Genomic DNA, 25,979 nt, shown 5'->3' with positions numbered 1-25,979 from the left:
TTGTCTAACTAAATATCCTTCATGGTCAGATTCTGGAAGCTCTTACTAGTCTAAGATGCAATGAGAGTTTCTCCATGGAACGTCTGGAATTGCTTGGAGACTCGGTTCTGAAGTATGCTGTTAGTTGTCACCTCTTCCTTAAATATCCCAAGAAGCATGAAGGGCAGCTATCTGATCGGCGTTCATGGGCTGTTTGTAACTCAACCCTCCATAAAGTGGGAACTAGTCGCCATTTGCAGGTATGTAAAGCTTTGTCTCCATAATAGAATTTATTACTTTATCAAAAAAAGAGTGTGTTTTCACTCGTTAACTCGATAAAAAGAGAGTGCTCGATTGGGACAATGCTGACACATATGTCTTATCACTTTCCACATGTAAAAATATGTAATGGTAGCTAAAAGAACTAGAGAGCTAGAGCGAAATTCTTTTAGCCAGTGAAGAACGATTTCAGTGTTTCAAATAAAATAGAAGTTGTAAAAGCGTAAGAACTATATAGAACCACCTTTTGCCTGTCCCACATTTTCCAATCCTTTACCTGGCTGCATCAATTAGAGTGATCCCGAACTATGTCCATCGAAGTCAGAAGTCAATATGAAGCATTTTCTTATGAGTAATAAAGGAATAGATTATAAACAACCAGCACTAAGGAAATGTTGGGGCAAATGTGCATCCAAAAGAGAACCTTACAATATGTGTAAACTAAGAAAGTCAACTATAGTTTCTGGCTCTAAAACATATGTCGTAGTTTTGGTGCACCAAAGACTAAGCAGAAACATACACCTGAGCTTAAGATTAATAACATTGTCCCTCTTGTCTTCAAAAACTCTCGCGTTTCCTTCTCTCCATAAGACCCACCATACCACCTTAGGAATGCTTTTCCAGGCTTCTTTGGAAGATTTTTGAAGGTCCCATCTATGCCAGGATAGCAAATATTCCACTGTATTATTTGGCATACACCATTGGATTCCCGCAACAGCAAAAAAGAGATGCAAAATCTGTTGGGAGGAGCTGCAATGGAGGAATAAATGGCCAACTTCTTCCACCTCCTCTTCACAAGGAGCACATCTGTTGCAAAGAATAATGTCTCTCTTTTGAAGATTATCAAGAGGGACACATTTTCTATATGCCACAATCCAAGAAAAACATTTAATTTTTAAAGGTGTTTTGTTCTTCCGAAAAGACTTTCCATGGCTATGTTAAGAGGGAGTACCTGCTTGTCTAGGTTGTATAACAACTTTTCACAGAGAAGGTTCTTTTTTTGGATTTCCAGGATAAGGAATCTGGAAGAGAAGTCAGTGGGGGTAGAGAGTTAAGAAGACCCTTCAGACTCAAGAATTCTCCAATTTCCCAATCATTGGAGATTTCTTCCAAAGGGAATGAACCATCACTGGGGAGTCCAATGTTCTACAATTGAAGAAGTCAATACTAAGCATTAAAAGTTTGCCAGTGAAAATCGGGAGTAAATAACAAATTTTGCTTATTATTAGCATGAATAAGAGATTGATTACTTGGGATGGATGAATTAGGATTCATAAGAGAGTCTATGGCACATAAATCAAGGCAAAAATGTCGTTAATAGCTTTTACGAACCGTTTGAAGCTTATCGTAGAAAATAAGCAGTAAATAGCTTGGCTTTCTTAGTGTTTACTTGGATAATATGTCAATTACTTGGTTTCAGCGAGGATTGTAAAAATTAGGCCTTGCTGGAGGATCTAATCACGGAAATTGGGATATTCCACAATAATCACAAAAAGGGTACTCTCTTGCAGTTTGATCCTTTGTCCGTGTCTCTTTTTGGTTTTGTAGTTACTTTTGTTGAAAACCTCCAAAGTTGAAGCCAATTTGGGATTAGCTAAGTCGTGAAATTAGCAAAGCTGAAATTTGGGAGTTGGTAGAAGAGCTTGAACTAAGCACCGTTCTAAGTCAGGGGTTGTAATATAATTGAACTCACCAGGAATTTTCGTCCTATTTTGGTTGTAAGAGAAGTCATGGGCAAATATTCAGTGGTATCAACTGATCTTATGCAGACTTGCTTACACAACAAAGATGCTGATAGCATCAAAAGTTTGCTAGTCATTTTAACTTAAAAAAGACAGACATGGTGCTAGATGGTGGGAACTTGCTACAGGCTAAGCCGTTTTTATATATCAACCTGTTCACAATCCCCATGGGTTGCTGTCTTCTGGTTTTTAAGCACTTTCGTCATGGCATATTGAAATTCATCTTGTTTTGTTGATCCTCAAAGAAATGTGGATGCTATATCCTTTCCACCTGGCAGTTTTAAATTGCCCTTTTTTCCTGTATGCCTCAAATAATTTGACATCTGATTAGTTATTCTCTCACTTCCATTTCTAATCATGCTTTACATGTCTAATTACAGGGCTATATGAGGGATGGAGCATTTGATCCACGCCGATGGACTGCTCCTGGACAGCTTTCCCTTCGGCTTTGTCCTTGTGACCATGGGGTTGAGACGTCAGAAGTGCCTTTGGACAAGAAATTTTTGACTGAAGATCCCAAAGTAGTAGTTGGGAAGCACTGTGATAGAGGACATAGATGGATGGGCTCAAAAACAATATCTGACTGTGTCGAAGCGCTGATAGGTGCATACTACGTTGGTGGTGGGTTTATTGCTGCCCTGAAATTGATGAAATGGCTTGGTGTTGAAGCTGAACTTGAACCTTCATTAGTAGAGGATGCGATCAAAACTGCATCTCTTTACTCCTATACCCCTAAAGCTAAAGATATTGAAGACCTTGAGTTGAAGCTTACCTATAAATTTTCTGTCAAGGGATTGCTACTAGAAGCTATAACACATGCTACTGTGCTAGAAGTGGACGTTAGTTACAATTATCAGGTTGGTTAAAGAATAGTCCCTAATTTAGATATAAATATGAATTAATGCTGATTATACATCTCAATAGAGTTGAAGGGGAGCCTTGGCGTAACTGGTAAAGTTGTTGCCATGTGACCAGGAAGTCATGGATTCAAGCCGTGGAAACAACCTCTTGCAGAAATGCAGGGTAATTCTGCGTATAATAGACCCTTGTGGTCCGTCCCGGGCTGCCCTTTTTTTTAATATATCCCAATAGAAAGTTTTTTCTTAAGATATTGCCTGTTTTTAGCTTTAGACTTATTTTCTTGTATGTGGCAGAGACTTGAATTTCTCGGCGACTCAGTACTGGACATTCTCATTACCTGGTACCTTTACCAGAAGCATAAAGATATTGATCCTGGGGAACTGACAGATTTGCGCTCTGCTTCTGTCAATAATGATAATTTTGCTTATGCTGCTGTGAAGAGGGAGCTTCACGTCCATCTTCAACATCACTCTGGATATCTTGAAAGTGAAATATCAGCATTTGTGAAGTTGGTCTCTGTTTCTTGTTCACTCCAAGGAAACAAAGCCCCAAAGGTTCTTTACTGTTTCTCGACGGACATTTCACAGTAACCATATGTTATTAATCTCAATGCCAACTGTAGTCTTGAATGTCTTCCTAGGATACAACATTGTTCAGCATATGTTACATTAATCCACTGCTATATATGAAAGTCTTTATAGCAGGCTGCTTGTATTCATGGGATATTAATTTGTTATAGGTACTTGGAGACTTGGTGGAGAGTATTGCTGGAGCAATACTTATTGATACTAAGCTTAACCTGGATGAAGTTTGGAAGATCGTCAAGCCACTATTATCTCCCATCGTGACTCCTGATAAGCTCGAACTACCTCCGTTGCGTGAGCTCATAGAATTGTGTGACTCTCTTGGCTACTTCTTGAAAGACCATTGCATGGTGAAGGGGGATACTGTGCATGCAGAGCTTAGGTTACAGCTGAAAAATGAGTTGCTGGTTGCTGAGGGATGTGGACAAACTAGAAAAAATGCAAAGGGGCAAGCAGCTCTGAAATTATTGAAGGACTTAGAGGTATGTCTTAGCCAGGAAGATGATTCTTATCCTATGTTTGGTCCTTTTAATTAATGGGTCATTATTCACATGGTAGAAACAGCCTTAGGTAATGTGGTAAGAAAGATAAGAAGAAGAAATGTGCTTTTGTTCGTGAAAGTTACCATTGCAACTACTGATGTTGCAATGTTTAACTCTCTTGTCATTGAGGCATTCTTCTTGTTCTTTTGTTTTGTTTCTGAATTTTTTTTCCGTTTCTTGGGTTCAAGTGGAGACCAATGAGTTGGTTTCTTTCCGAGTTGCCTCATGTCTATCAAAGTACTATAACTGAAAAGAGAATGCTTAATTAACTAGGTGTTTTTTTTTTCTTTTCAGAATTAGCTTATTTGAGTTAAGAAATAAGCTAATGAGTTGGTTGCTTATTTGGTTCAAGTGGAGACCAATGAGTTGGTTGTTTTCCGAGTTGCCTCATGTCTATCGAAGTACTATAACTGAAAAGAGAATGTGTAATTAACTAGTTTTTTTTCTCAGAATTAGCTTATTTCCGGCCCTTCCCCGGACTCCGCGCATTGCGGGAGCTTAGTGCACCGGGCTGCCCTTTTTAGCTTATTTGAGTTAAGCTTTGCAACTTTTCCAAATTTGGAAAGAGAACTTTCTGATGTTTATGAAATCTGTAAAGATGCTAAAGAATTGTTTTGATAAAGTTTTCACGTGCCTGCATGCATTTACATTGCATAAATATCAATTTCAAATTGACCATTACATGGTTTAATAAATTGGAACAAAAACATTGCTCGATAAGACAGACTTTATTCTCTGGCATTGCCGTTACAATTAATGTTGAGCTAGATGACAGTTTCCATATGGATGGATTAAACAAATTCTTCAGTTATGGATTACCGATTATCCAAGCTCTGGATTAAGTTATTTCTGACATTATTTTACCCTCATATTGTAACAACAGTATAAAGGAATTTCATCCAAGAAAAAGAAACAAGAGACCAGCCTTGTTGATGTGCCACATTCTTTAGGCTCTGATGGTGACATCTGCAGCCAAGCGAATAATACATGTCCTGCTATGGCTCCATGCAAAAAGCAAAAGACAATACTTTTGAAATTAGAGACGGCCAAAGCTCAACCTAGCAGTGCTTGTAATTCAAATAAGGACATCCAAGGTATGCACACTGTAGCAATTGGTATTTTCTTGCACTTTCTTCCTTTAAATATTGAATTCAGCCCAAGTCTTGGGAAGCTTTTCAGGACAATTGATCTTCTTATACCAGTTTTATGAAAATGTTAAACTTGCCATCCTCTTCTGTACCAACATACCCATCCAACGCTTATCACTTCATTTGATTTTCTACGCCATATCTATTTTGTAGTGTAGAATAAAGAAGCTAAAGTTTAATCAGACTAAATATTGTTTTACTTTATGTCTAGTTAGATACATATCCCTCTATTTCAAGATAGATGACTTTGCTTGATTCCTCAGCAAGATTAAAGAAGAAGGATTACGTACATTGTTAACTGGAGCAAGATTGAGAGTATTTCAGATAACAGACAAATATTAAAAGTATAGTCAGTTGAAGTTAGTCTCATTAAGAATAAATATTGAAGTAAAAGCTGAAGGCTTCTATTTGAGGAGAAGGGGTCAGACCTTTTGGAAAGGGCTGTACGTAATTAGGTCAAGTATTCTTAGGATTGGAAAGTACATAATATTCTATAGTTAGTTTATTATGCCCGTTTGAAAGGGAATAGCATTGTGGTGGTGATACTCACAAACTTCAAATGATATCCCTGAAGAGTCCATCAGATTTGAAATTTAGTAATGATGTAGCATTGTATAGGCGTTGCAGCCTAATAGTCGCAGCTCTGCCTGCATATTTAGGTGTTGTTTTCAAATCCTACCAAAGGTTGCGCCTGCTCCTACACCTTCCACTATTCACGGGCCAATACCCCCTCTCAGAAGAAGTGATATAACAGAATTTAGGAGAGGAAATCCTTTTTAGGTGCGTAGTGGAGAAAGCATTGTGTAGGGTGATTATGCTTTCTTTTCCATTCTGTGTCACTACTGAATATATATTAAAGTGTTGAGGATTTATAGCTCAGCAGATAGAAGTCAAGTGTAAATTCCTTTTTTTCTATTACAATTTGCTACATTTCGGTTTAACTCGTTATATGCTGAAAAGTAACTTTTCTGAGTATGCTAAGTTGCTAACTATGCATTACTTTTATTTATAAGGTATTAAGATTGGTTGATTGAAAAGAAAATATCCTGCATATTCTATCGATTGCTTTCTATTACAATGTGAAAAGCCCCAGCATCCTCCTGCCTCCTTGGTGAATTGGCACCCGTCTCTTTGTGAATCCAACAGAAGTTACAGCACTTGGATTGAAATTTGTCTTGTGGCATTTTCCAGAATTTCTGAAAATTACTCTCGTGTGAAAATAACGGTTATCTACCTTAGAGATTTGAATTTTAATGTACCCCTGCATTTCTTTTGTTATATTCTTTTTTCCTTCTTTTCTTTGTTTTATGGCACTCTTAGATAAAATAATCAGTCACACAAGGATAGTGTTGCCTAATCAAGAGAGGACAAGTGCTTGACCCTGGAATATCCAGACATTGCTTTGCCTCCTCAACTCTCTCTCTTTAACAAAGTATTTAGCCTTTTTAACATGAAAACTCACATATCTTTATAAACCATTGTAACCGAGCTCCCCACCCTTTGATTTGACAAAATCTTTCTCAAAGTTAGATGACTGAAGAAAAATCAGTTTTGCTAAGGTCTGCTGATGCTCATCTCCTTAAACTTTTGGATTAATGCTTTTCTCCGTTTTACTTGGCAGCAATTGGGCCAATCAACATGAAAAAGGGTGGACCACGTCAATCACTTTATGAACTGTGCAAAAAACTGCAGTGGCCTATGCCTAGTTTGGAGTCAACAGAGCGTAAATCCAAGTAAGTAAAACCAGCTTATCCGCCAACCAGTTCTTTTCCCTCTTGTTTTTTTTTTCTCAAACTGTTTCCAAGTTTTTCGCATATTGAGTGTAAATTCCGGTATGCACAGGTCACTGATTGAATGCGGCGAAGGGTCTGATAAAAGGAAGGTTTACAACACTTTTGCATCTCAAATCTCGTTGACCATACCCGACTATGGTTTGATAGAGCTTACTGGGGATGAAAGAGCTGATAAGAAAAGTTCACAAGATTCGGCTGCACTTCTCATGCTGTATGAGCTTGAACGACGGGGAAAAGTCATAATTGGTAATCAATGAATTGTCATTAGTGTAAATTCTCACATTCTTGCACTAACGCGTAGATCTTATATAGCATTTTAGGTCTACCTCTTAGGCAGGGAAAAACAGAAAAGTGCTATGTATATTTGCTAATTGGGAGGTAATAACAATCCAGTTCTTGCATATCAAGAGGGCATAGCTTCCATTCCATACATTATTGGAAATTCACTAGAAAATAGGAATGAACTTGCTGAAATGTAAAAGATAGATCAATCTTATGGCCCTCTATTTATTTCTTACGGTTTCACTAATCTATTGTGCAGCATTTTTGTTAGGGAGGAAAACGGGATACTTGCTATCCAACATTTGTCTTTTACAGGGCTTAACTAGTTTATTTAATCTTTAGTCCTTTTACTCTTTCTTATTAGAAGAACTGGTTTTACTTATATAATATTTGTTCTTGGTAGATATATTAGATTTTATTTTTTTTTAAAATGCAAAAATAGAAAATATTTGTCGTTTTAAATCCAAATTAACGTATTTTACTTTTTTTTTTCTCCTTAAAAAGAGTGTACTATGCTAGTTTGAAGACTAAGACATTTTTGGGATTTTGTACAAAATATAGGAGTGTATTTCCGGCGATTTTGATTACAGTGGTAAGGGGTTTGTTTGTTGGGAAATAGTTCGAACTAGTGGTAGCAAGTTAGTAGGCACTTACGAGCTTGAATTGTTGGTGGGTGCCAAATCATTTTCAATTCTTTCCTTGAACGTATAAAAGATACATTGATGTGCAATTTATGTTTTCTCTAGCTATCTCTTGATTCCTCTAGCTAAACTCTTGAAGCCTTTTCCTTCCATTTGTGACAAGTGATCATTATGTATCATTTGGTATCAGAGCTTTTTGAACCTCGTCTTATGATCCACTATGCCACAGAAATTATATGAAAGAAATGTAAGCGTTTATAGAGAAGCCGTGTGGAGAGATATTAACAAATAGCCGTTTGGAGAAACAACAACAGCCCAGTAAAATTTCATTAGTGGGGTCTAGGGAAGATAGTGCATATGCAGATCTTACCCCCACCCCGAAGGGATAGAGAGGTTGTTTCCAAAAGACCTCCGGCTCAAGAAAACGAAAGGACAAAAGGAAACAATATTAGTATCACCATAGAAGTCATAGGAAAAATAGGAACAACATAAAATCCAGAAGAAAGATGCAAAACAAAAGAGATAGCTAGTAAATAGATCCTGCACTGAAAAAGCGAAATAGTAAGACACAACGTTGCCACTAGCTGTCTTAGACAAAAATTCTACCAGACTAGTCTCACAAAGGTACGAGTGAGACAAGAATCAACTACCTCCTAACCTACAATTCTAATACTCGACCTCCACATCTTCCTATCAAGTGTCATGTCCTCGGAAATTTGAAGCCTCGCCAAAAACCGTTTGGAGAGAGATTAACAAATACCCGTTCCAAAGAAATTGCTTCTTGGAACCTCGTTTGTTATCCACTTTGCCACATCTAAGTCTCGGTTGTCTGCTGGAACTTATTTCTACTCAATCACTATTTCACTTGTGAGTAATCTAGTGGAAAAGAAGAGGGATTAGCATAATCCCATATCATTAGGGTTGACCGGGAGGCGGGAACCCATACTTGAACCTTAACCCCTGGCCTAATTAATCTTTGCTGATAACTATCTTAATTTTCTGGTTTTTCTTCTAAGCTAGTTCCATTTTTCATTCAATCATTATCTCTGGCTTTAGGCATGTTCCACATACTATCTGGTATTTGTTTGGATTACGGGGCGCTACATAAAATCGAAATATAATGTTTGACGTTAGCTCGTTTCGTAGGCAGTAGAAAAAGTAACAAGTACCCATCTCATTTTATTTAATCTCAACCAAGTGACCAACTTGTTTGACCAAAAGATGTCAAAAACTTTTTGATTAAAACAATTAATAATAGTGATGAAGTCAATCTTAGTCAAGCATAGTAAACCCCAGATCTGGAAATGAATCAGAAAATGATGAATAAAATGAAATAAGAGCGAGCAATCTTCATTCATCTTTGTTATTTCCTCTTTCATGATGCCAAAGAGGTCATCGATATTACATCTTTTCTAGAAGAAAATAGAAGGAGAGAATACAGAGAGTGAGAACCCGGAAAAAAAACCCCTCTTTGGGGAGTCCATCCCCTATATATAGTTCTGAGACCATGATCACCTTCTCCGGTCGGTATGCCCTTACGCTGTGGCCTTTTTGTCGTTAATTAAATATTGTCTTTTGACCCACTGTACACTGTGGGTACTTAGACCGAAGTAGGTCGTGATGGTCCTCGCTACCCTGCCCCTTAGGCAGGGTTCTAACTGGGTCGGCTACTGTGGTCAGATTTTGACCTATACAGTTAGTCCCTCCGCCCGTCGGGGTCGTATATTGGTGGGCCCGGCGGGCGGATTATGATTATGAACACTTAAGAGAAATTTGACTGTTTGTTCCTTGGACGTAGTCTTTGGATCGAGGCAATGGGACGGCGCTCGGTGCCCTTGGGACCGTCGCGACCATTCGGAATAGAAGCGTTTGTTCGATTTGAAATGTCGTTCGTGGCTGCTGTCATTATGACACACGTTTCCTGGTGATTGAACCATTTCATGCCCTTATCAGTTTCGATTGACGACTCTTGGGTTTCTCGCTTGGGAAATTTATGTCCCTATAAATAGAGGAAAGACACCATTCGATTGGTACACTTTCAAGCCTTCGTTGAGAGAACATTGTAGATCTTCCTCTTCTCAAATACTTTCAGATTTTCGATCTTCTTCGGTTAGCCGAAAATTTTCACCCCCATATTTTCTTTTTCTTAAGCCCTTTGTTCCATTAAATCGATACAAATGGCTGGTGGTCTTCCTGCGATGATAATCCTGCCGCAATTCCAGCGTTAGCAAGTGATGTTCCCGCTCCCGGAGGAGTGGAAGTGATAGAGGATAAGGGGATTCCGACGACGGCCGAAATATTGCCTCGCCCTGGAAAGCCGTGGACCAATTTCCACAGTCCCGCTGGAGAAGAGCCGGAACCTGCTCCCTCTGTTATGACTGAGGCGGATATTGCGGAGCTGAGGGCAAAATGGGGGATCCCTCGGCATGTTTAAATGCTGCCAGCGGTGGGAGACGATATCATACATTTTGACCGCCCGGGGTATTGTGCGTTCTACGCCTATCCCTTTATCGTCGGGTATACGCTTCCTCTTCCCCTCTTGGTAGTAGATTTCTGCCGTTTCTATGAGGTGTGTCCGGCTCAACTTTCGTCGTATTTGTATAAACTGTTTCTTATGCTGCTCAAGTTCGCGGAGCCTGCTGGTCAGGAGGTCACGTTGAGGCACATGCTCAATATCGTTTCCCCTCAACTCATCCGTGACACGATGATCCATATGCGCTATCGAGGGACAAAAGGGTCTGGTGGTGAGGATGGACGGCAGGTCCAACCGTCGCTTTTATGAAAACTATTTTTATGTGTGGACTGAGCACCTCGTGGCGGATCTTGCAGGAATCCCTAAAAGATGGAACTTTGCCTTTAAGTTTGTGCCTTTAGTCGGAATGATAGTCTAGCGCTTTCCTTTGGGCGACGATTTAACTGATTTTGTTTTTGCAGCCATAAGATTACCTCATGCGCCTGCTAACGATATTCGTGAATGGGTGAATTCCATTCTTCCTCATACGGCGAGAGTTCGTGAATGTTCGTCCTTCTGCGAGAAATATGGATGTAAGCCCCTTATTGGTAAGTAGCTTTACCGCAGTATGTTTTCCACTGCAATTTGGGTTTGTTGCTTATACGACATTTATCGTTAGCAGGGAGAGTACGAAGGGCGAGGGATCCTCCAATTGCATTTCGTCAGCCGACGTCCTCTGCTCGGCCCGTACCGAGGCCTACTGCCCGACCTACTACAAGGGCTGCTCAAATTGAATCTGCGGCCATAGTTGTGTGCACGGAAGCTGTTCCTCAATCTGGGCTCCGACTTCTGCTGTCTACCCAACGGGGGAGTCTTCCCATGCTGAGGATGGCGAGGGACCGTCAAAGAGACGGAGGGTGAAGTCTGAGACGGCTCCATCAACCGTGATATGTTTAGAGGACGATGTCCCCCTAATAGAGTCAGAGACGAGGAATTATGCTAACTCGTCCACAGAGGTGGAGCCGGTCGCTGTGATCAACCTATCGACAGAGATTTCGGCCATTATGAGTGACTAACAGAATACTGCGACGGAGAGTCGGAGTCCCGAGGCCGTTGCTGTTACTTTGGATGGGCCTTCATCTTCTAGACCAGGTCGTGCTTCTTCTTCGGCCGCAGAGAAGGGAAAAGGCATCATGGTCGATGACTACGAATCTGAGTCTGCTCTTGATCCTTATGATGTCAGGATGTTTGAAGAGGGACTTACCCAATCGGCGAAGGCCCTATTCAAACACCCTCGTCGAAATATTAACCCATCGTTGTTCGATCGAGGTCGAACTCTACTCTTTGGAAAAGGCCTTTGGCCTTAAGGGTGTTATTTCAAACTTTAGTCGAAATATTAACCCGTCGTTGTTTGATCGAGGTTGAACTCTGCTCTTTGGCGAAGGCCCTTGGCCTTAAGGGTGTTATTTCGAACTTTCGTCGAAATATTAACCCATCGTTGTTCGATCGAGGTCGAACTCTACCCTTTGGCGAAGGCCCTTGGCCTTAGGGGTGTTATTTTGAACTTTCGTCGAAATATTCACCCGTCGTTGTTCGATCGAGGTCGAACTCTACCCTTTGGCGAAGGCCCTTGGCCTTAGGGGTGTTATTTTGAACTTTTGTCGAAATATTCACCCGTCGTTGTTCGATCGAGTCGAACTCTTCCCTTTGGCAAAGGCCCTTCGCCTTAAGGGTGTTATTTCAAACTTTCATCAATATGTTAACCCGTCGTTGTTCGATGGAGGTCGAACTCCGCTCTTTGGCGAATGCCCTTGGCCTTAAGGGTGTTATTTCGAACTTTCGTCGAAATATTAACCCGTTGTTGTTCGATCGAGGTCGAACTCTTCTCTTTGGCGAAGGCCCTTGGCCTTAAGGGTTTTATTTCGAACTTTTGTCGAAATATTAACCCGTTGTTATTCGATCGAGGTCGAACTCTGCTCTTTGGCGAAGGCCCTTGGCCTTAAGGGTGTTATTTCGAACTTTCGTCGAAATATTAACCTGTCGTTGTTTGATCGAGGTCGAACTCTTCTCTTTGGCGAAGGCCCTTGGCCTTAAGGGTGTTATTTCGAACTTTCGTCGAAATATTAACCCATCATTGTTCGATCGAGGTCGAACTCTGCTCTTTGGCAAAGGCCCTTGGCCTTAAGGGTGTTATTTCGAACTTTCGTCGAAATATTAACCCGTCGTTGTTCGATCGAGGTCGAACTCGTCTCTTTAGCAAAGGCCCTTGTCCTTAAGGGTGTTATTTCGAACTTTCGTCGAAATCTTAACCTATCGTTGTTCGATCGAGGTCGAACTCTTCTCTTTGGCGAAGGCCCTTGGCCTTAAGGGTGTTATTTCAAACTTTCATCGAAATATTAACTAGTCGTTGTTCGATCGTGGTCGAACTCTTCTCTTTGGCGAAGGCCCTTAGCCTTAAGGGTGTTATTTCGAACATTCGTCGAAATATTAACCCGTCGTTGTTCGATCGAGGTCGAACTCTGCTCTTTGGCGAAGGCCTATGGCCTTTAGGGTGTTATTTCGAACTTTCGTCGAAATATTAATATGTCGTTGTTTGATCGACGTCAAACTCTTCTATTTGGAGAAGGCGCTTGGCCTTAAGGATTTTATTTCAAGATTTCGTCGAAATATTAACCCGTCGTTGTTCGATCGAGGTTGAACTCTTCTGTTTGGCGAAGGCCCTTGGCCTTAAGGGTGTTATTTCAAACTTTCATCGAAATATTAACCAGTCGTTGTTTGATCGTGGTCGAACTCTTCTCTTTGGCGAAGGCCATTGGCCTTAAGGGTGTTATTTTGAACTTTCATCGAAATATTAACCCGTCGTTGTTCGATCGAGGTCAAACTCTACTCTTTGGAGAAGGCTCTTGGCCTTAAGGGTGTTATTTCAAACTTTCGTCGAAATATTAACCCATCGTTGTTCGATCGAGGTCGAACTCTGCTCTTTGGCGAAGGTCTTTTGCTTTAAGGGTATTATTTCGAACTTTCGTCGAAATCTTAACCCGTTGTTGTTCGATCGAGGTCGAACTCTTCTATTTGGCGAAGGCCCTTGGCCTTAAGGGTGTTATTTCAAACTTTCATCGATATATTAACCAGTCATTGTTGGATCGTGGTCGAACTCTTCTCTTTGGCGAAGGCCCTTGGCCTTAAGGGTGTTATTTCGAACATTCGTCGAAATATTAACCCGTCGTTGTTCGATCGAGGTCAAACTCTGCTCTTTGGCGAAGGCCTATGGCCTTAAGGGTGTTATTTCGAACTTTCGTCGAAATATTAATCCGTCGTTGTTCGATCGAAGTCGAACTCTTCTATTTGGCGAAGGCGCTTGGCCTTAAGGGTGTTATTTCAAACTTTCGTCGAAATATTAACCCGTCGTTGTTCGATCGAGGTCGAACTCTACTCTTTGGTGAAGGCCCTTGGCCTTAAGGGTGTTATTTCGAACTTTCATCGAAATATTAACCCGTCGTTGTTCGATCGAAGTCGAACTCTTCTCTTTGTTTAAGGCCCTTGGTCTTTAGGATGTTATTTTGAACTTTCATCGAAATTTTAACCCGTCGTTGTTCGATCTAGGTCAAACTCTACTCTTTGGCGAAGGCCCTTGGCCTTAAGGGTGTTATTTCGAACTTTCTTCAAAATATTAACCCGTCATTGTTCGATCGAGGTCGAACTCTACTCTTTGGCGAAGGTCTTTGGCCTTAAGGGTATTATTTCGAACCTTCGTCGAAATATTAACTCGTCGTTAGTCCCAGTTTTTTGGAGAGTTGGGTATCCTCTGGGGGAATCCCAATTTTGCTCAACCTCTGTGCTTCCTGGGTGAGTTTTTTGGAGAGTTGAAACGTTGCTGTTTTGCTCACGTTCGTTTCGTGCACACATTGGAGTTTCCTTGTCTAATCTTTTTTCTTCCCGGTCTGGAGATGTCATTGGTGGGCGGGACGATGAATTATACTTTGAACTTGGGGATGTCTCCTTCGTCGACTCAGACCCTAAGTCCCCGGAAAAACCCTATTGGGACAACTCCTAGGTGAGGGAGAGAGAGTACATCTTAAGGGGTTTCATTTTCTAGAAGTTGGATTGTCGGGTGGGCGATATTTCAGTTGTTTTGTAGTAGTTTCCCATTCTTCCATTAAGATGTTTCTTTGCTCGCTCACCTGCGCGACGCTTGTGTTCCTGTTTGAGCAAACAACAGAAGGTGAGCCAAAATGATATTTTTCTTACCCCGATCCGATAAGTCGGTGAATGAGGGTGGATTTATATCATTGCTCGTTTTTCCCGACGTTTCAATGGTTGATGGGGCGGTGGTTTCTAAATTCGGTGGTCGTATTCAGCTCTTTTTCCCCTTATATTTTGTGCTTTTGCCCTGCGTGGGTTGGGCTTGCCTTAGCTGGTTCATGGACCGCCCGGTGTACGGGGGATGATGTTGGTTGTAACTTCTACTTGCATATAGCATCATGATCTAGATTAGCATGTGAGGATTACTTACCGCTCTTTTTGGTGGGTGATCATGTTTTCGATTTTTGATCTGGAAGAGACTAGGAAATTTCACTAAGAAATCCCCACAGACGGCGCCAAATTATTTGACCAAAAGATGTCAAAACCTTTTTGATTAAAATAATTAATAATAGTGATGAGGTCAATCTTAGTCAAGCATAGTAAACCCCAGATCTGGAAATAAATCGGAAAGTTATGAATAAAATGAAATAAGAGGGAGCAATCTTCTTTCATCTTTGTTATTTCCTCTTTCATGATGCCAAAGAGGTTATCGATATTACATCTTTTCTAGAAGAAAATATAAGGAGAGAATACAGAGAGTAAGAACCCCAAAAAAAACCCTCTTTGGGGAATCCATCCCCTATATATAGTTCTGAGACCATGATCACCTTCTTCGGTCGGTATGCCCTTACGCTGTGGCCTTTTTGTCGTTACTTAAGTATTGCCTTTTGATCCACTATACACTGTGAGTACTTAGACCGAAGTAGGTCGTGATGGTCCTCGCTACCCTGTTCCTTAGGCAGAGTTCTAACTGGGTCGGCTACTGTGGTCAAATTTTGACCTATACACAACTAGAAGAGAAGCTAAACATACTTTAATTAGACTCAATCTGAAACTTTCTGATGGAGAAGTTTAGGAAAATAGAAAGACTTTAACTGTGTCAGATTCTAACTTTTAACTCTAACTAACTTGTCACATCACATTACTTGTACAGACGCATATTCGTTTACCTGCTTTTATTTTATTTTATTTTATTTATATAGTAACAAGAGATTAGAGATAAAGAAGGTTTTGACTTTGATTTGATGTGACGGTTGAGATTTGATTTACAATCTAACTCTCTCTTTTCCATCGTTAAAGGTGTAAGGGCTTTTTCCTTGGGCTATATGAATTTTGAAACTAAAAGCAACAATGCAGGAATAATTTGAAGTTTAAACTTTACAAGAAACCTAAATAGTTTTGAAGAGATCATTAATTATAGTACTTCCGTTTCAAGTACTAACAGACCATTTCTTAATTTGTTTATTTACTTAAAGAGGAGTCTGTATGACATTCAACAATTCTGCATTTGAAGAGATTACAATATGAGTTTGCGTGCAAAATTAATGTAGAAGCGATGTGACTTTTCATGTTAATCAAGAGTATTGATTTAAGGGGAAAAAGCAAGACTTTTCACTCAGTGGTAAAATGAATCTATTCGGTTAAGCTTAAATCTACGTACTGTCATTTCCTTCTTGGTTGAATCGTTTTCAAGTTTATATTTTGTAGTATAACCGAATATGCACGTAATCAGGGGCGGAGGTAGTGTGGTAGCTATGGGTTCGGTCCAACCCAGTAGTTTTTGTTTAAACTCTGTATTTGTATTGAAAAAATTATTAAATATATAAAAATATTTAATTGCGAACCCAGTAACTAAAACGAGTTAGGGTTCGATGATGAGATTAGAACTCATAACCTTAAAATCCTGGTTCCGCCTCTGCACGTAATAACTGACGAATATACAGTACTTCTTTAGCTTGGATGGGAATAAAATTCTCTGAATCCCTTTCAACAGACAATGCAAAAAAGATTATCGGTGTGTTTGGTGTGAAGGGAATATGTAATGTGACAACTAAACTAACTCTGGGCGGGTGGGAACAAGGTTAGTGGGGGTTGGGTTGGAGGTGGGGTGGTAGCAGTAGCGAAGCTAGAAATTTTCCCTAAGTATATTTAAATTTGAAAGAAGTAAAAAAATTCCGATAAAGGGTGTTCAATATATGTTATATACCTTTAAAACGTACTATTTTATCTATATATACTGTGCAATTTTTCGACAAAGGGTGGTCAGTTGACCACCCTTGTGACCATGTGGCTTCACCACTGAGTGGGAGGTGGGGGTGGTGAGATGGGGTGGATGGTGGGTTGAGAATTGGGTGTGTGTATGTTGAGGGGTGTGGGGGGAGGGGTGGGGGGGGGGGTTGGAGCGGGTCGGGAGGAGGGAATTGGGTTGAGAGAGTGGAAACTAAAAGTTGTCAATGGCATGAGAGAGTATTGGAAAACTTTACTTTTGTAAGGAAAGTTATTTTTCAGAAATTAGAAGAAAATGTTCCTTTAAAAAAATAATTTTCGAAATACTTAAGTCAATCAAATGAAAAATTGGAAAATGTTATCCATCATACCAAATATATCCTAGAAAATGGGACAATACGATGGCTATATCTAAGTGCAACCATGCAGCACATTAACAAAAATTAACAATTCAGCCAGCTATAGAGTTACACTCCATTTCCTATGTGGCCTGCCTTGACGAAGATAACAAAATATGATGCCTTAGAATGACTATATATAAATGCTTCATTTGCTTCTTACAAACGAAAACATAATACTCCCTATAACTTTGGTTGGAAGAAATTCTTTATGACGATAGTGTCGTGAAAATAGCACGGGCTAGTTAGTTTTCAGATTGAGAATTTAAAAACTGCAAGCGTTTGCAAAGTTATTAAAAAATAGCCACTATTGTGCGGCAACACGGAAAGTTCCAACATAATATACTGGAGATTGGTGCAGTTGTGTATGAACTTTCAACATATTATGCTGACCAGTGTATTATGCTGGAATATTTTCCGAACTTTGAACAATATCTTTATTCAGATTTATCTTAACATGAAAAGTGACTAGATTTTGATTACTTTTGAAACTGTGGCTATTTTTCAATTACCACTTGTAAATCTAGCTATTTTTGAATTTCACACAATAGTGTCTGATTCGATTTACACGTGCCTCAACTATTATATAGTATATACTTTTTCAACCCAAATTTATATGGTACATTTTCCTTTTTAATTAGTCCCAAAAAGAATATCACATTTCCTATTTAGAAATAATTCATCTTTATTATTTCTACTTTAACCTTAGTAAATTAATTACAACCATACAAATATTTATGGTTTGTTTTAAACCATAAGTTTCAAAAGTCTTTTTTTCTTTCTTAAATTCGTGACAAACACTGCCACATAAATTGAGATAAAGGGAGTAATATATATTTTATTATTTATTGATATTTTATTCCAAAAAGAATGATGTTATTTCCTTATTAATTACTTCATTCTAAAAAGAATGACACTCCTAAATTTGGAAACAATGTAACTTGAACAACTTATTTTACCTTTAGTTAGAAATTTTTATAGTAACCCAAATGTTGTAATATGTCTAGGACCATAAATTTCAAAAATCTTTTTTTCTTTCTTAAACTATGTTCCCAATCAAATTATATCATATAAAATAAAATGGAGGCCAAATTATGTAGTAGCTAATTTTCAAAATAATATTATTTTTAAAGTAAGAATTTACAGATCAATTGTATTTGTTATACACTGTCCATGTCCCATATTGTGGTATGATTTTACTTTTTTGGATAGCCAATCATACTGTTTGACGACCACTGCCCTATAAATTAGATCTATACAAGAATTTTCCTACAAATAATAATATTTTCAGAATCGAATTCATGTGGTTATCTCATCCCACCTTTCGAACCCTAGTCAACAACTCCCTGACAGACCAACCTGATATAGTTAAAGCCATAGATAACTTCTCAACTCAAGTAATTAACTGGAACAAAAATACCTTTGGTTATATTTTTAAACGAAAAAACAAAATCCTGGCCAAATTAAAAGGAATTCAAAATTCTTCAAATTATCCCCATAGTCAGTTCCTCATTAACCTAGAGAATGATCTCCTTAATGAGTAAAATTTTGTACTTATGCAAGAACAGAAATTTTGAAAATTAAAATCTAGGGTGCAATAGATTCAGAACGGAGATGCAAACACAAAATTCTTTCATATTACCACAATGCAACGAAGAAGGAAGAATAGAATCCTTTGTCTAAAAGATGAAGCAGAGAACTGGTTCCAAGACCACAACCACATTAAGGATTTAATTATAAATTTTTACAAAAACCTTTACACTATAAGTCATATTCAATCCCTGCATAATAATAACTACATGACCTACAACACTAAAATTAGAGATCAAGATCACCCCTACCTAAGTAGTATCCCTCAGTATAAGAAATAAAAATGCCATCGATTCCTTCAAACCTTACAAATCCCCAGGACCAGATGGTCTACATCCTTTCTTTTACCAAAAGTAGCGGAAGGAAATCAATAGTCACCTCATAAAATTTTGCCACAACTCATTTGCGTCCCAAAAAATTCTTAAAAGCATGAATATCATGTTTGTCTGCCTTATCCCCAAATGCCAAAATGATGAAACCATTAGACAGTTTAGACCTATTAACTTGTGCAACACCGCTTATAAAGTCGTCACTAAAATAATCGTTAATCGAAAAGCCCTTCCTAGCTAACCTTATTCACCCTACTCAAACTAGTTTTATCAAGGGTAGGGGAGCATCAGACAGTGTCATAATCATTAATGAAGTCCTTGACCATCGTAAGAAAACAAATGGAAAAAGAACTAAAATGATGATCAAAATCGACCTAGATAAAGCTTTTGACAAAATCGAGTGGTTTTTTGTTAGATTCTCGCTCATCTCCCTTAATTTTCCCCCTGATCTTATTGAAATTGTAATGTCTTGCATCTCCACTACTACCACCTCAATCCTTATCAATGGATCAAAAATCGAATTTTTTGAGCCATCCAAGGGTATTAGACAAAGGGATCCTCTGTCTCCGTACATCTTTATCATATGTATGAAAATGCTCTCTAGACTAATAGACCATGAAATTGATTGTTGTAAATGGACACCAATCGAAATATCACCAAAAGGCCTAGAACTATCGCACCTATTCTTTGCAGACGACCTTATTCTCTTATCGGAAGTCAATCAAAAAAGTTGCAACTCAATCATAGATATGCTCAACAAATTTTGTGGCGCCTCAGGACAGTCAATCAACTTCGCAAAATCTAAAATAATCTTTTCAAAAAATACTTCCATAGACAACAAGGACCACATTAGCAATTGCTTTTCAATGAGACATGCTAACAATTTTGGAGGGTACCTAGGATTTCCTATGCCTAATGCCAGACCCACTAAGAAAGATTTTTAATTTATTCTAGACCGTATGAATACTAGACTAAAGGATTGGAAAACTAAATTTCTAAATATGGTCGGTAGAACAACCTTTATTAAAGCAACCCTAGCAGTAATCCCCAATCATGTTATGCAAATATATGATCTCGCTAAGACAAACCTTAATAAAATAGACTATATCCAAAGGAACTTCCTATGGGGTAACACAGATGAAAAAAAGAAATCTCACCTTGTTAGATGGAGTATTGTTACAATGCCTAAGAAGCAAGGAGGCCTGGGTATCCCCAATACTCACTGAAAAAACTCCTCCTTCAACGCTGCTCTAGCTTGGCGGTATAAAAAAGAAAAAGGGGCACTATGGGTCAAGACACTGTTTAGCAAATATGAACATAGGAAAGCCCAATATATAGATTCTCATGTTTGAAAAATTATAAAGAAAGGCTCTACTATATGTCACGCGAATACTAAATGGCTAGTAGGGAATGGGATGTCCATGAATATCTGGCAAGACAAATGGATTAACCAACTAGGAAACATTAGGAACTATATACAAGGACCTATCCTAGCCAAAGAACTAAACCTAAAGCTTGCTAGCATAATCTGAAATGGTGCGTTTGACCTTAGAGGCCTATTCTTTGAGCTCCCCTCAGACATAATCTCCAAAATCAACAGCACAAGCAAACCCTGCCCGCAACAGACTCCTATGCCTGGGACTAGAAGGGACGTAATAGCTTCTCCACAAAAAGGGGGATCTGCCACATTGACACATGTAACATCTGTAACATGGAGACTGAGAACATCGAACATATCTTTTTTAGATGCTACTACTCTAGGTCTATATGGGCGCAAAATAAGACTGTGCATAACTTCCCTCTAGACTCGAATGATGAAGAAGCCATGTTCAATTGGCTAAAAAAACGACTTGCCTCAAGGAAACCCTTCAATAACCTTATCATGTGGGCTGACTTCCTCCCATTTCTACTATGGTATATTTGGAGCTTCAGGAATGGGAGAATTTTCCAAGAAAACAAATTTCCTCCCACCATTAGCCAGCCTATAAATAAAACTATGAAATTCATCTTTCTGGCTAAAAACCTAGGTAGTAAACTATCCAAGAGAACCATTCTCATAAAATGGGAGCCACCCGTTGCAAACTTCTATAAACTGAATATTGAAGGCTCGTGCGCGGGAAACCCAGGGGTAGGAGGATTAGGAGGAGTGTTCAGGGATAGTCGTGTCAATGGATTATAGGATTCAATATGAGAATTCAGCACGCTACTAATATATACATGGAAACTTTGTCCCTTCTCTATGGTGTTAAAATAGCACTAAAAAAGAATCTCCCCCCAATAGTAATTGAGACTAACTGCTTAGAACTAACCAATCTTCTTATCTCTAACAATTGTCTCTATCAAAATTTGATTGACAATTGCAGGTGCCTATTGCGGATGGCGAATGATCCTCCTCTAAAGCATGGGTTTAGATAGGCTAATGGAGTAGCGGATCTATTAGCTAAAGATGGATGTAATCTGGATGTTTTTGGTATTTTGCTTACTTATGTTTCCCCTCCCGCTATTGTATCCCATGTACTAGAAAGAGACAGATTAGGAACTATGTTATCTAGACTGATCTCTCGTTGTAATAGTACTTAGTATGTTTGTGATTGAATAAAATCCTTTATTACCAAAAAAAAAAAATCATACTGTTTGACGAAAAAAGTTGGTTTTTTTTTTTAGCAAACTTTGGTTTAGTTACGCGTGCACGTTCGCAAGCTGATAATCACTACTCCTATTTCAAATGTTATCAGTATCATTTTAACAATGCATATTGTATGATGCATATAAATTACAATAAAATTCTTTTTTGAAGCAAAACCAAAAATGGGAAATCACTTGAAAATGCTTCGGTATATGTAAAAACTATTGTTATCATGGTTAAATGACCTAATGGAGTGAGAATATATAATACTAACTATGGTTAAGTGACATGACATGTATGTGGAAACGTATGTCATGCATTTATTATTTGATGTAAACATTCGGTGCCAGTAAATTTTTATATAATTTTTTATTAAACGAGTATTTTTTTAAAAATGTTGGCGCTAATTTCGTGATGAAGAAGGAGAAAAACCGAAGGATAAGAAGGGTGCCAGAAAGGGTAACTTAAAGTAAAGAAACAGATGGAGACAATGCCTTAAAACAAACCAACTTTTTCTGAAACTTAGGAAAGTTGATTGTCTGTCAATCCCTTAATAGATAATCTCATTCATTTCTTCTTCTCTTCTTTCTCTTCCACTAACCCTATTAGTATTATATACTTAGATTCACCTCATCAAGAAAAATTAACAACAAGAGATCAGAAAAGAAAAAATGGGGAGAGGAAAGATAGAGATCAAAAGAATAGAGAACTCAAGCAACAGGCAGGTCACTTACTCAAAAAGAAGAAATGGGATCTTGAAAAAAGCTAAGGAAATCAGTGTTCTTTGTGATGCTCGTGTTTCTGTCATCATTTTTGCTAGTTCTGGCAAGATGCATGAGTTCTCCTCTACTTCGTATGTTCTTTTAATTATTTTCCTTCCTTATTTTATTTAATTTTTCATCATCGTATACAATTTTTTTCCCCTCTAATTAAATTTGTTTTGATTATTTTGAAGGTTGGTTGATATTTTGGATCAATACCACAAGCTTACTGGAAGAAGATTGTGGGATGCTAAGCATGAGGTAAAAATTAAACCCTTAAAAACTTAGAAAAAAAGGAAAAAGAAAATAAATTAGAGAAACATGTGTTTTTTGCTAAAACAACGTTAGTTCACTTGAAACATGAAATCTTTGAACAGATCTAGAAAAAGCAAGTTGTTTTTTCCTATTTGGCTTCTTTTTTGAGGAAAAAAAAGAAGGGAGTAGGGTTTTATCCTTTGACATGCAAGATCTCTCCCTTTAACTGGTTTTTGAGACATCCCTTTTGGAGAAAAGGGATGATTTCGTTGCTAGAAATATGTTAGGTATACTGAAACATGAATTCTATGAACAGATCTAAATATAGGCATGTACTTCCTATAGCTATAACCCTAATCAAAATTCTTCAAAAGGAGTGATGGTTTTATTCTTCTGGTCAAGAAACAGATCTAGTAAAGAAAATGAAGTCTACCCCTTTCCTTTGTTTGCAAGTCTTTTCATACATATTTTTTAGCTCCCCAAAAAAAGTGAAAGATATATGGTTGAATTTATGTGTCTATGACACATTAAATGCTGATTGATTAGCTCTCCCTCTTTATTATAACCTGATTTCACTGTTTTTATTTTGTTTTTGAGTTCTTAAGTTTTGATAAATTGCTTCCTGGATTGAAAACAGAACTTGGACAATGAAATCAACAAAGTCAAGAAAGACAATGACAACATGCAAATTGAACTCAGGTAAAACTTAACTCCATTTGTATGGCTTCTCTCTTCACCTCCTCTCCTCCCACCCATCGGAGATGCAGATTCAATAATTTAAATTTGATGGATTTAAAATATTAATATTCTTGGCAAACATATTATACTTCTAAAATTTTAGCTGGTTCAAAATTTAATATTTGTTAAGACGTTAATTATTTTTACATATAATCTATGGAAAAAAAAAACTTGAATATAGTTGTATTCGCCTCTACCCCGACCCACCAACCAATTCCTCCCCTCCCCCCCCCCCCCAAATAAAAAAAGTATGAGCTAAGGTGGCTGGAACACCACCATCATAAAAGGAATAATAGAAGTATGAAAGAATGTTGAAACAAAAAAAGAAAAAACTTTGTCTTAATGTTTTTCTATGTTGAGTTGTTTCAGGCACCTAAAGGGTGAAGACATCACATCTTTGAACCACAGAGAGCTCATGATGTTGGAAGATGCCCTTGATAATGGACTCACTAGTATCCGTAACAAGCAGGTACAATTTCCTCCATTAATATTTTGTAGTAATTAATTATGTGCTATTAGACTTAATCCAGAATTTGATGGTATTCTTGTTTATCACCTTTTGACATAGAATGACCTTCTGAAGATGATGAGGAAAAAGGTATGTCCAACACCAATGTCCCTATTTTCTGTTCCGAATTTCCTTTTTTTTTTCCTGTGTGCTTACTCTTTCAATTATATGTGTGTGTTTAGTTTCATTAATTTTTTAACCTACTGTGGTCTTTGGATGGATATTACTCAGACTCAAAGTATGGAGGAAGAGCAAGACCAACTTAATTGGCAATTGGTATGTTACTTATCACATTTAACTAAATAAAATTTATTGCTATATATTTTGATGATTCAAGCGACACCAGAAAAGAGAAACGAAAACAACTGCATAATTGGGAGGCACAGTGTGACTTTTAAATCCTGAAAACTCTTTAAAACTATTTCAAACTTATGGAACAAAAGTTTCCAATGATAATGAATTAAAATATATATCAGTGGTAAACATTTTTAGCAAAAAATAATAACGTCTTTTACAATTTATAAAACTGAAAAGAATGTTAATGTCATTTCTCAAGAACCCTTAGGAAGCTAACTTTTGATTCAAAAAGAGTTCAGAATGATTTTGAATGAAGTGATGGAAATCCAACTTCCTTTTACTGACCTCAATCCGATCGAGATGATTTAATTTAGTAATTAAAGTTTTGTTATTTGACAGCGGCAACTAGAGATAGCAAGCATGAATAGGAATATGGGAGAAATAGGGGAAGTGTTTCACCAAAGGGAGAATGAATACCAAACTCAGATGCCTTTTGCCTTCCGAGTTCAGCCAATGCAGCCTAATTTGCAGGAGAGATTCTAAAACACCTTGATTTATTTGGTGAATTATGACCTTTTATTAATGTTGTGCTATCAAAAAACTTGGTGTGTAATATCAATACTCATCTACCTTAGCTTATGGTTTAAGTGACATTAATTATATATTTATCTATAACCATTATCTATTCTGCATTTCTTGAGGGAGGAAAAGAGAGAGAGAGAATAAACCAGCTCTTTCAATTCTTTTTATCAATTTGGAAAGAATTAAGTCTCACTAGTATTATGCAAGTGTATACGATAAGATAGAAAAAAAACTATAATTGTTCCACTGCATTTAATAATCCATAATATTCTAAAGGTAACAACACATAGTGTAACTCTACGGAAAGAATAAAATTTTGAGAAATAGAAGGTTGTAGGTCAATTAATTACTGTCAGAAGTCTAATGTCCCGTATAAAGTACCTTATAAGTAGTGTACCATCCACAATTAGTAGCTAATTATAGGGATGGCAATGAGACGGGGTGAGTTTACTCTTATGCGGGTGCGGTGTGGAACGAGGTGGGTTAAAATAATTTTTTAAAATTTTAAAGCGAGGCGGGTTACGGGTTTAATGCGGGGCAACTTTAAATTTTATCTTTTATGAAACAAAGCAATCACTTCAAATACAATATTAGAGATTCACCATGGAAAATGGTATCTCAGGTGCACGTTAGCAGAATAGCTCTAACCTTTAAGGGATAAAAATGGCATCTGAAATACCCATCAAATTTTTTAGCAGCTTAGCATGAACGTGGTGGCATAACTGTCATTAACCTTTAAGGGATAAAAATGGCATATGAAAGAATGTCATTAACCACGGTAATTATTTATTTACATTAATTTTTTTATATTTAAAAACGATAATTGTTACTATTATAGAGTATTCATATCGAAAAACATGGAAGTGAAATATATTATGAACTGTTAAAAAGAATAGTTATAAAGCTTTTAAGATTTGTTTTATTTCAGATCTATTTTGCTGGTGGTAATTAAATATTCCTAATTAAGTATGAACGCGGAATTGAAAAGGAATGTATTATGCATATAGCAACTGACTAATTAGGTGAAAGAATCTTGTCTCTCTTATTTCATGGGCAGTGCGTGGTTAGTTTTATACATTTGAAAAATTATGTTACTACTAATTAGATTAATTGGTATAAGCATGTAATTTCACACTACAGAGAAAAATATAATTGCTTGAATAATATGAAACTCTGCATTTTATAAAATAATAAAATGTCAAACTAGTTTGTTTTAGAAAAAAAGGAAAAAAGAAAACTTAAGTGGGGCGGGACAAGGCAGAGCAGGTCCAAGCGGGGCGAGT

At 37.8% G+C, this 25,979-nt stretch overlaps 2 protein-coding genes across 2 annotated transcripts in view; both read left to right on the top strand.

Annotated features, from left to right (window-relative positions):
* LOC104227233 (endoribonuclease Dicer homolog 3a) overlaps window positions 1–7,457 on the top strand; it is a 37,100-nt gene extending 29,643 nt beyond the window's left edge. The window contains exons 19-25 of the mRNA XM_009779435.2: window positions 30–239; window positions 2,381–2,857; window positions 3,155–3,415; window positions 3,601–3,927; window positions 4,871–5,081; window positions 6,757–6,868; window positions 6,978–7,457. Of these exons, the coding sequence (XP_009777737.1) occupies window positions 30–239; window positions 2,381–2,857; window positions 3,155–3,415; window positions 3,601–3,927; window positions 4,871–5,081; window positions 6,757–6,868; window positions 6,978–7,185 (1,806 nt within the window). The 3' untranslated portion in view covers window positions 7,186–7,457. The remainder of the gene's footprint in view (window positions 1–29; window positions 240–2,380; window positions 2,858–3,154; window positions 3,416–3,600; window positions 3,928–4,870; window positions 5,082–6,756; window positions 6,869–6,977) is intronic.
* A 14,569-nt stretch (window positions 7,458–22,026) lies between these two features.
* Window positions 22,027–24,799, top strand: GLOBOSA (floral homeotic protein GLOBOSA). Its single transcript, XM_009779436.2, has 7 exons — window positions 22,027–22,408; window positions 22,511–22,577; window positions 23,209–23,270; window positions 23,679–23,778; window positions 23,878–23,907; window positions 24,049–24,093; window positions 24,514–24,799. The coding sequence occupies exons 1-7, from the start codon at window positions 22,227–22,229 to the stop codon at window positions 24,655–24,657; spliced, it is 630 nt and encodes a 209-aa protein (XP_009777738.1). The 5' UTR covers window positions 22,027–22,226; the 3' UTR covers window positions 24,658–24,799.
* Window positions 24,800–25,979: the final 1,180 nt, after the last annotated feature.

The sequence above is a fragment of the Nicotiana sylvestris genome, chromosome 8 (genome assembly GCF_000393655.2).
Source record: "Nicotiana sylvestris chromosome 8, ASM39365v2, whole genome shotgun sequence".
Classification (NCBI taxonomy): domain Eukaryota; kingdom Viridiplantae; phylum Streptophyta; class Magnoliopsida; order Solanales; family Solanaceae; genus Nicotiana; species Nicotiana sylvestris.
The sequence above is the reverse complement of the archived record's forward strand: the minus strand, read 5'-3'. Positions and strand labels throughout refer to the sequence as shown.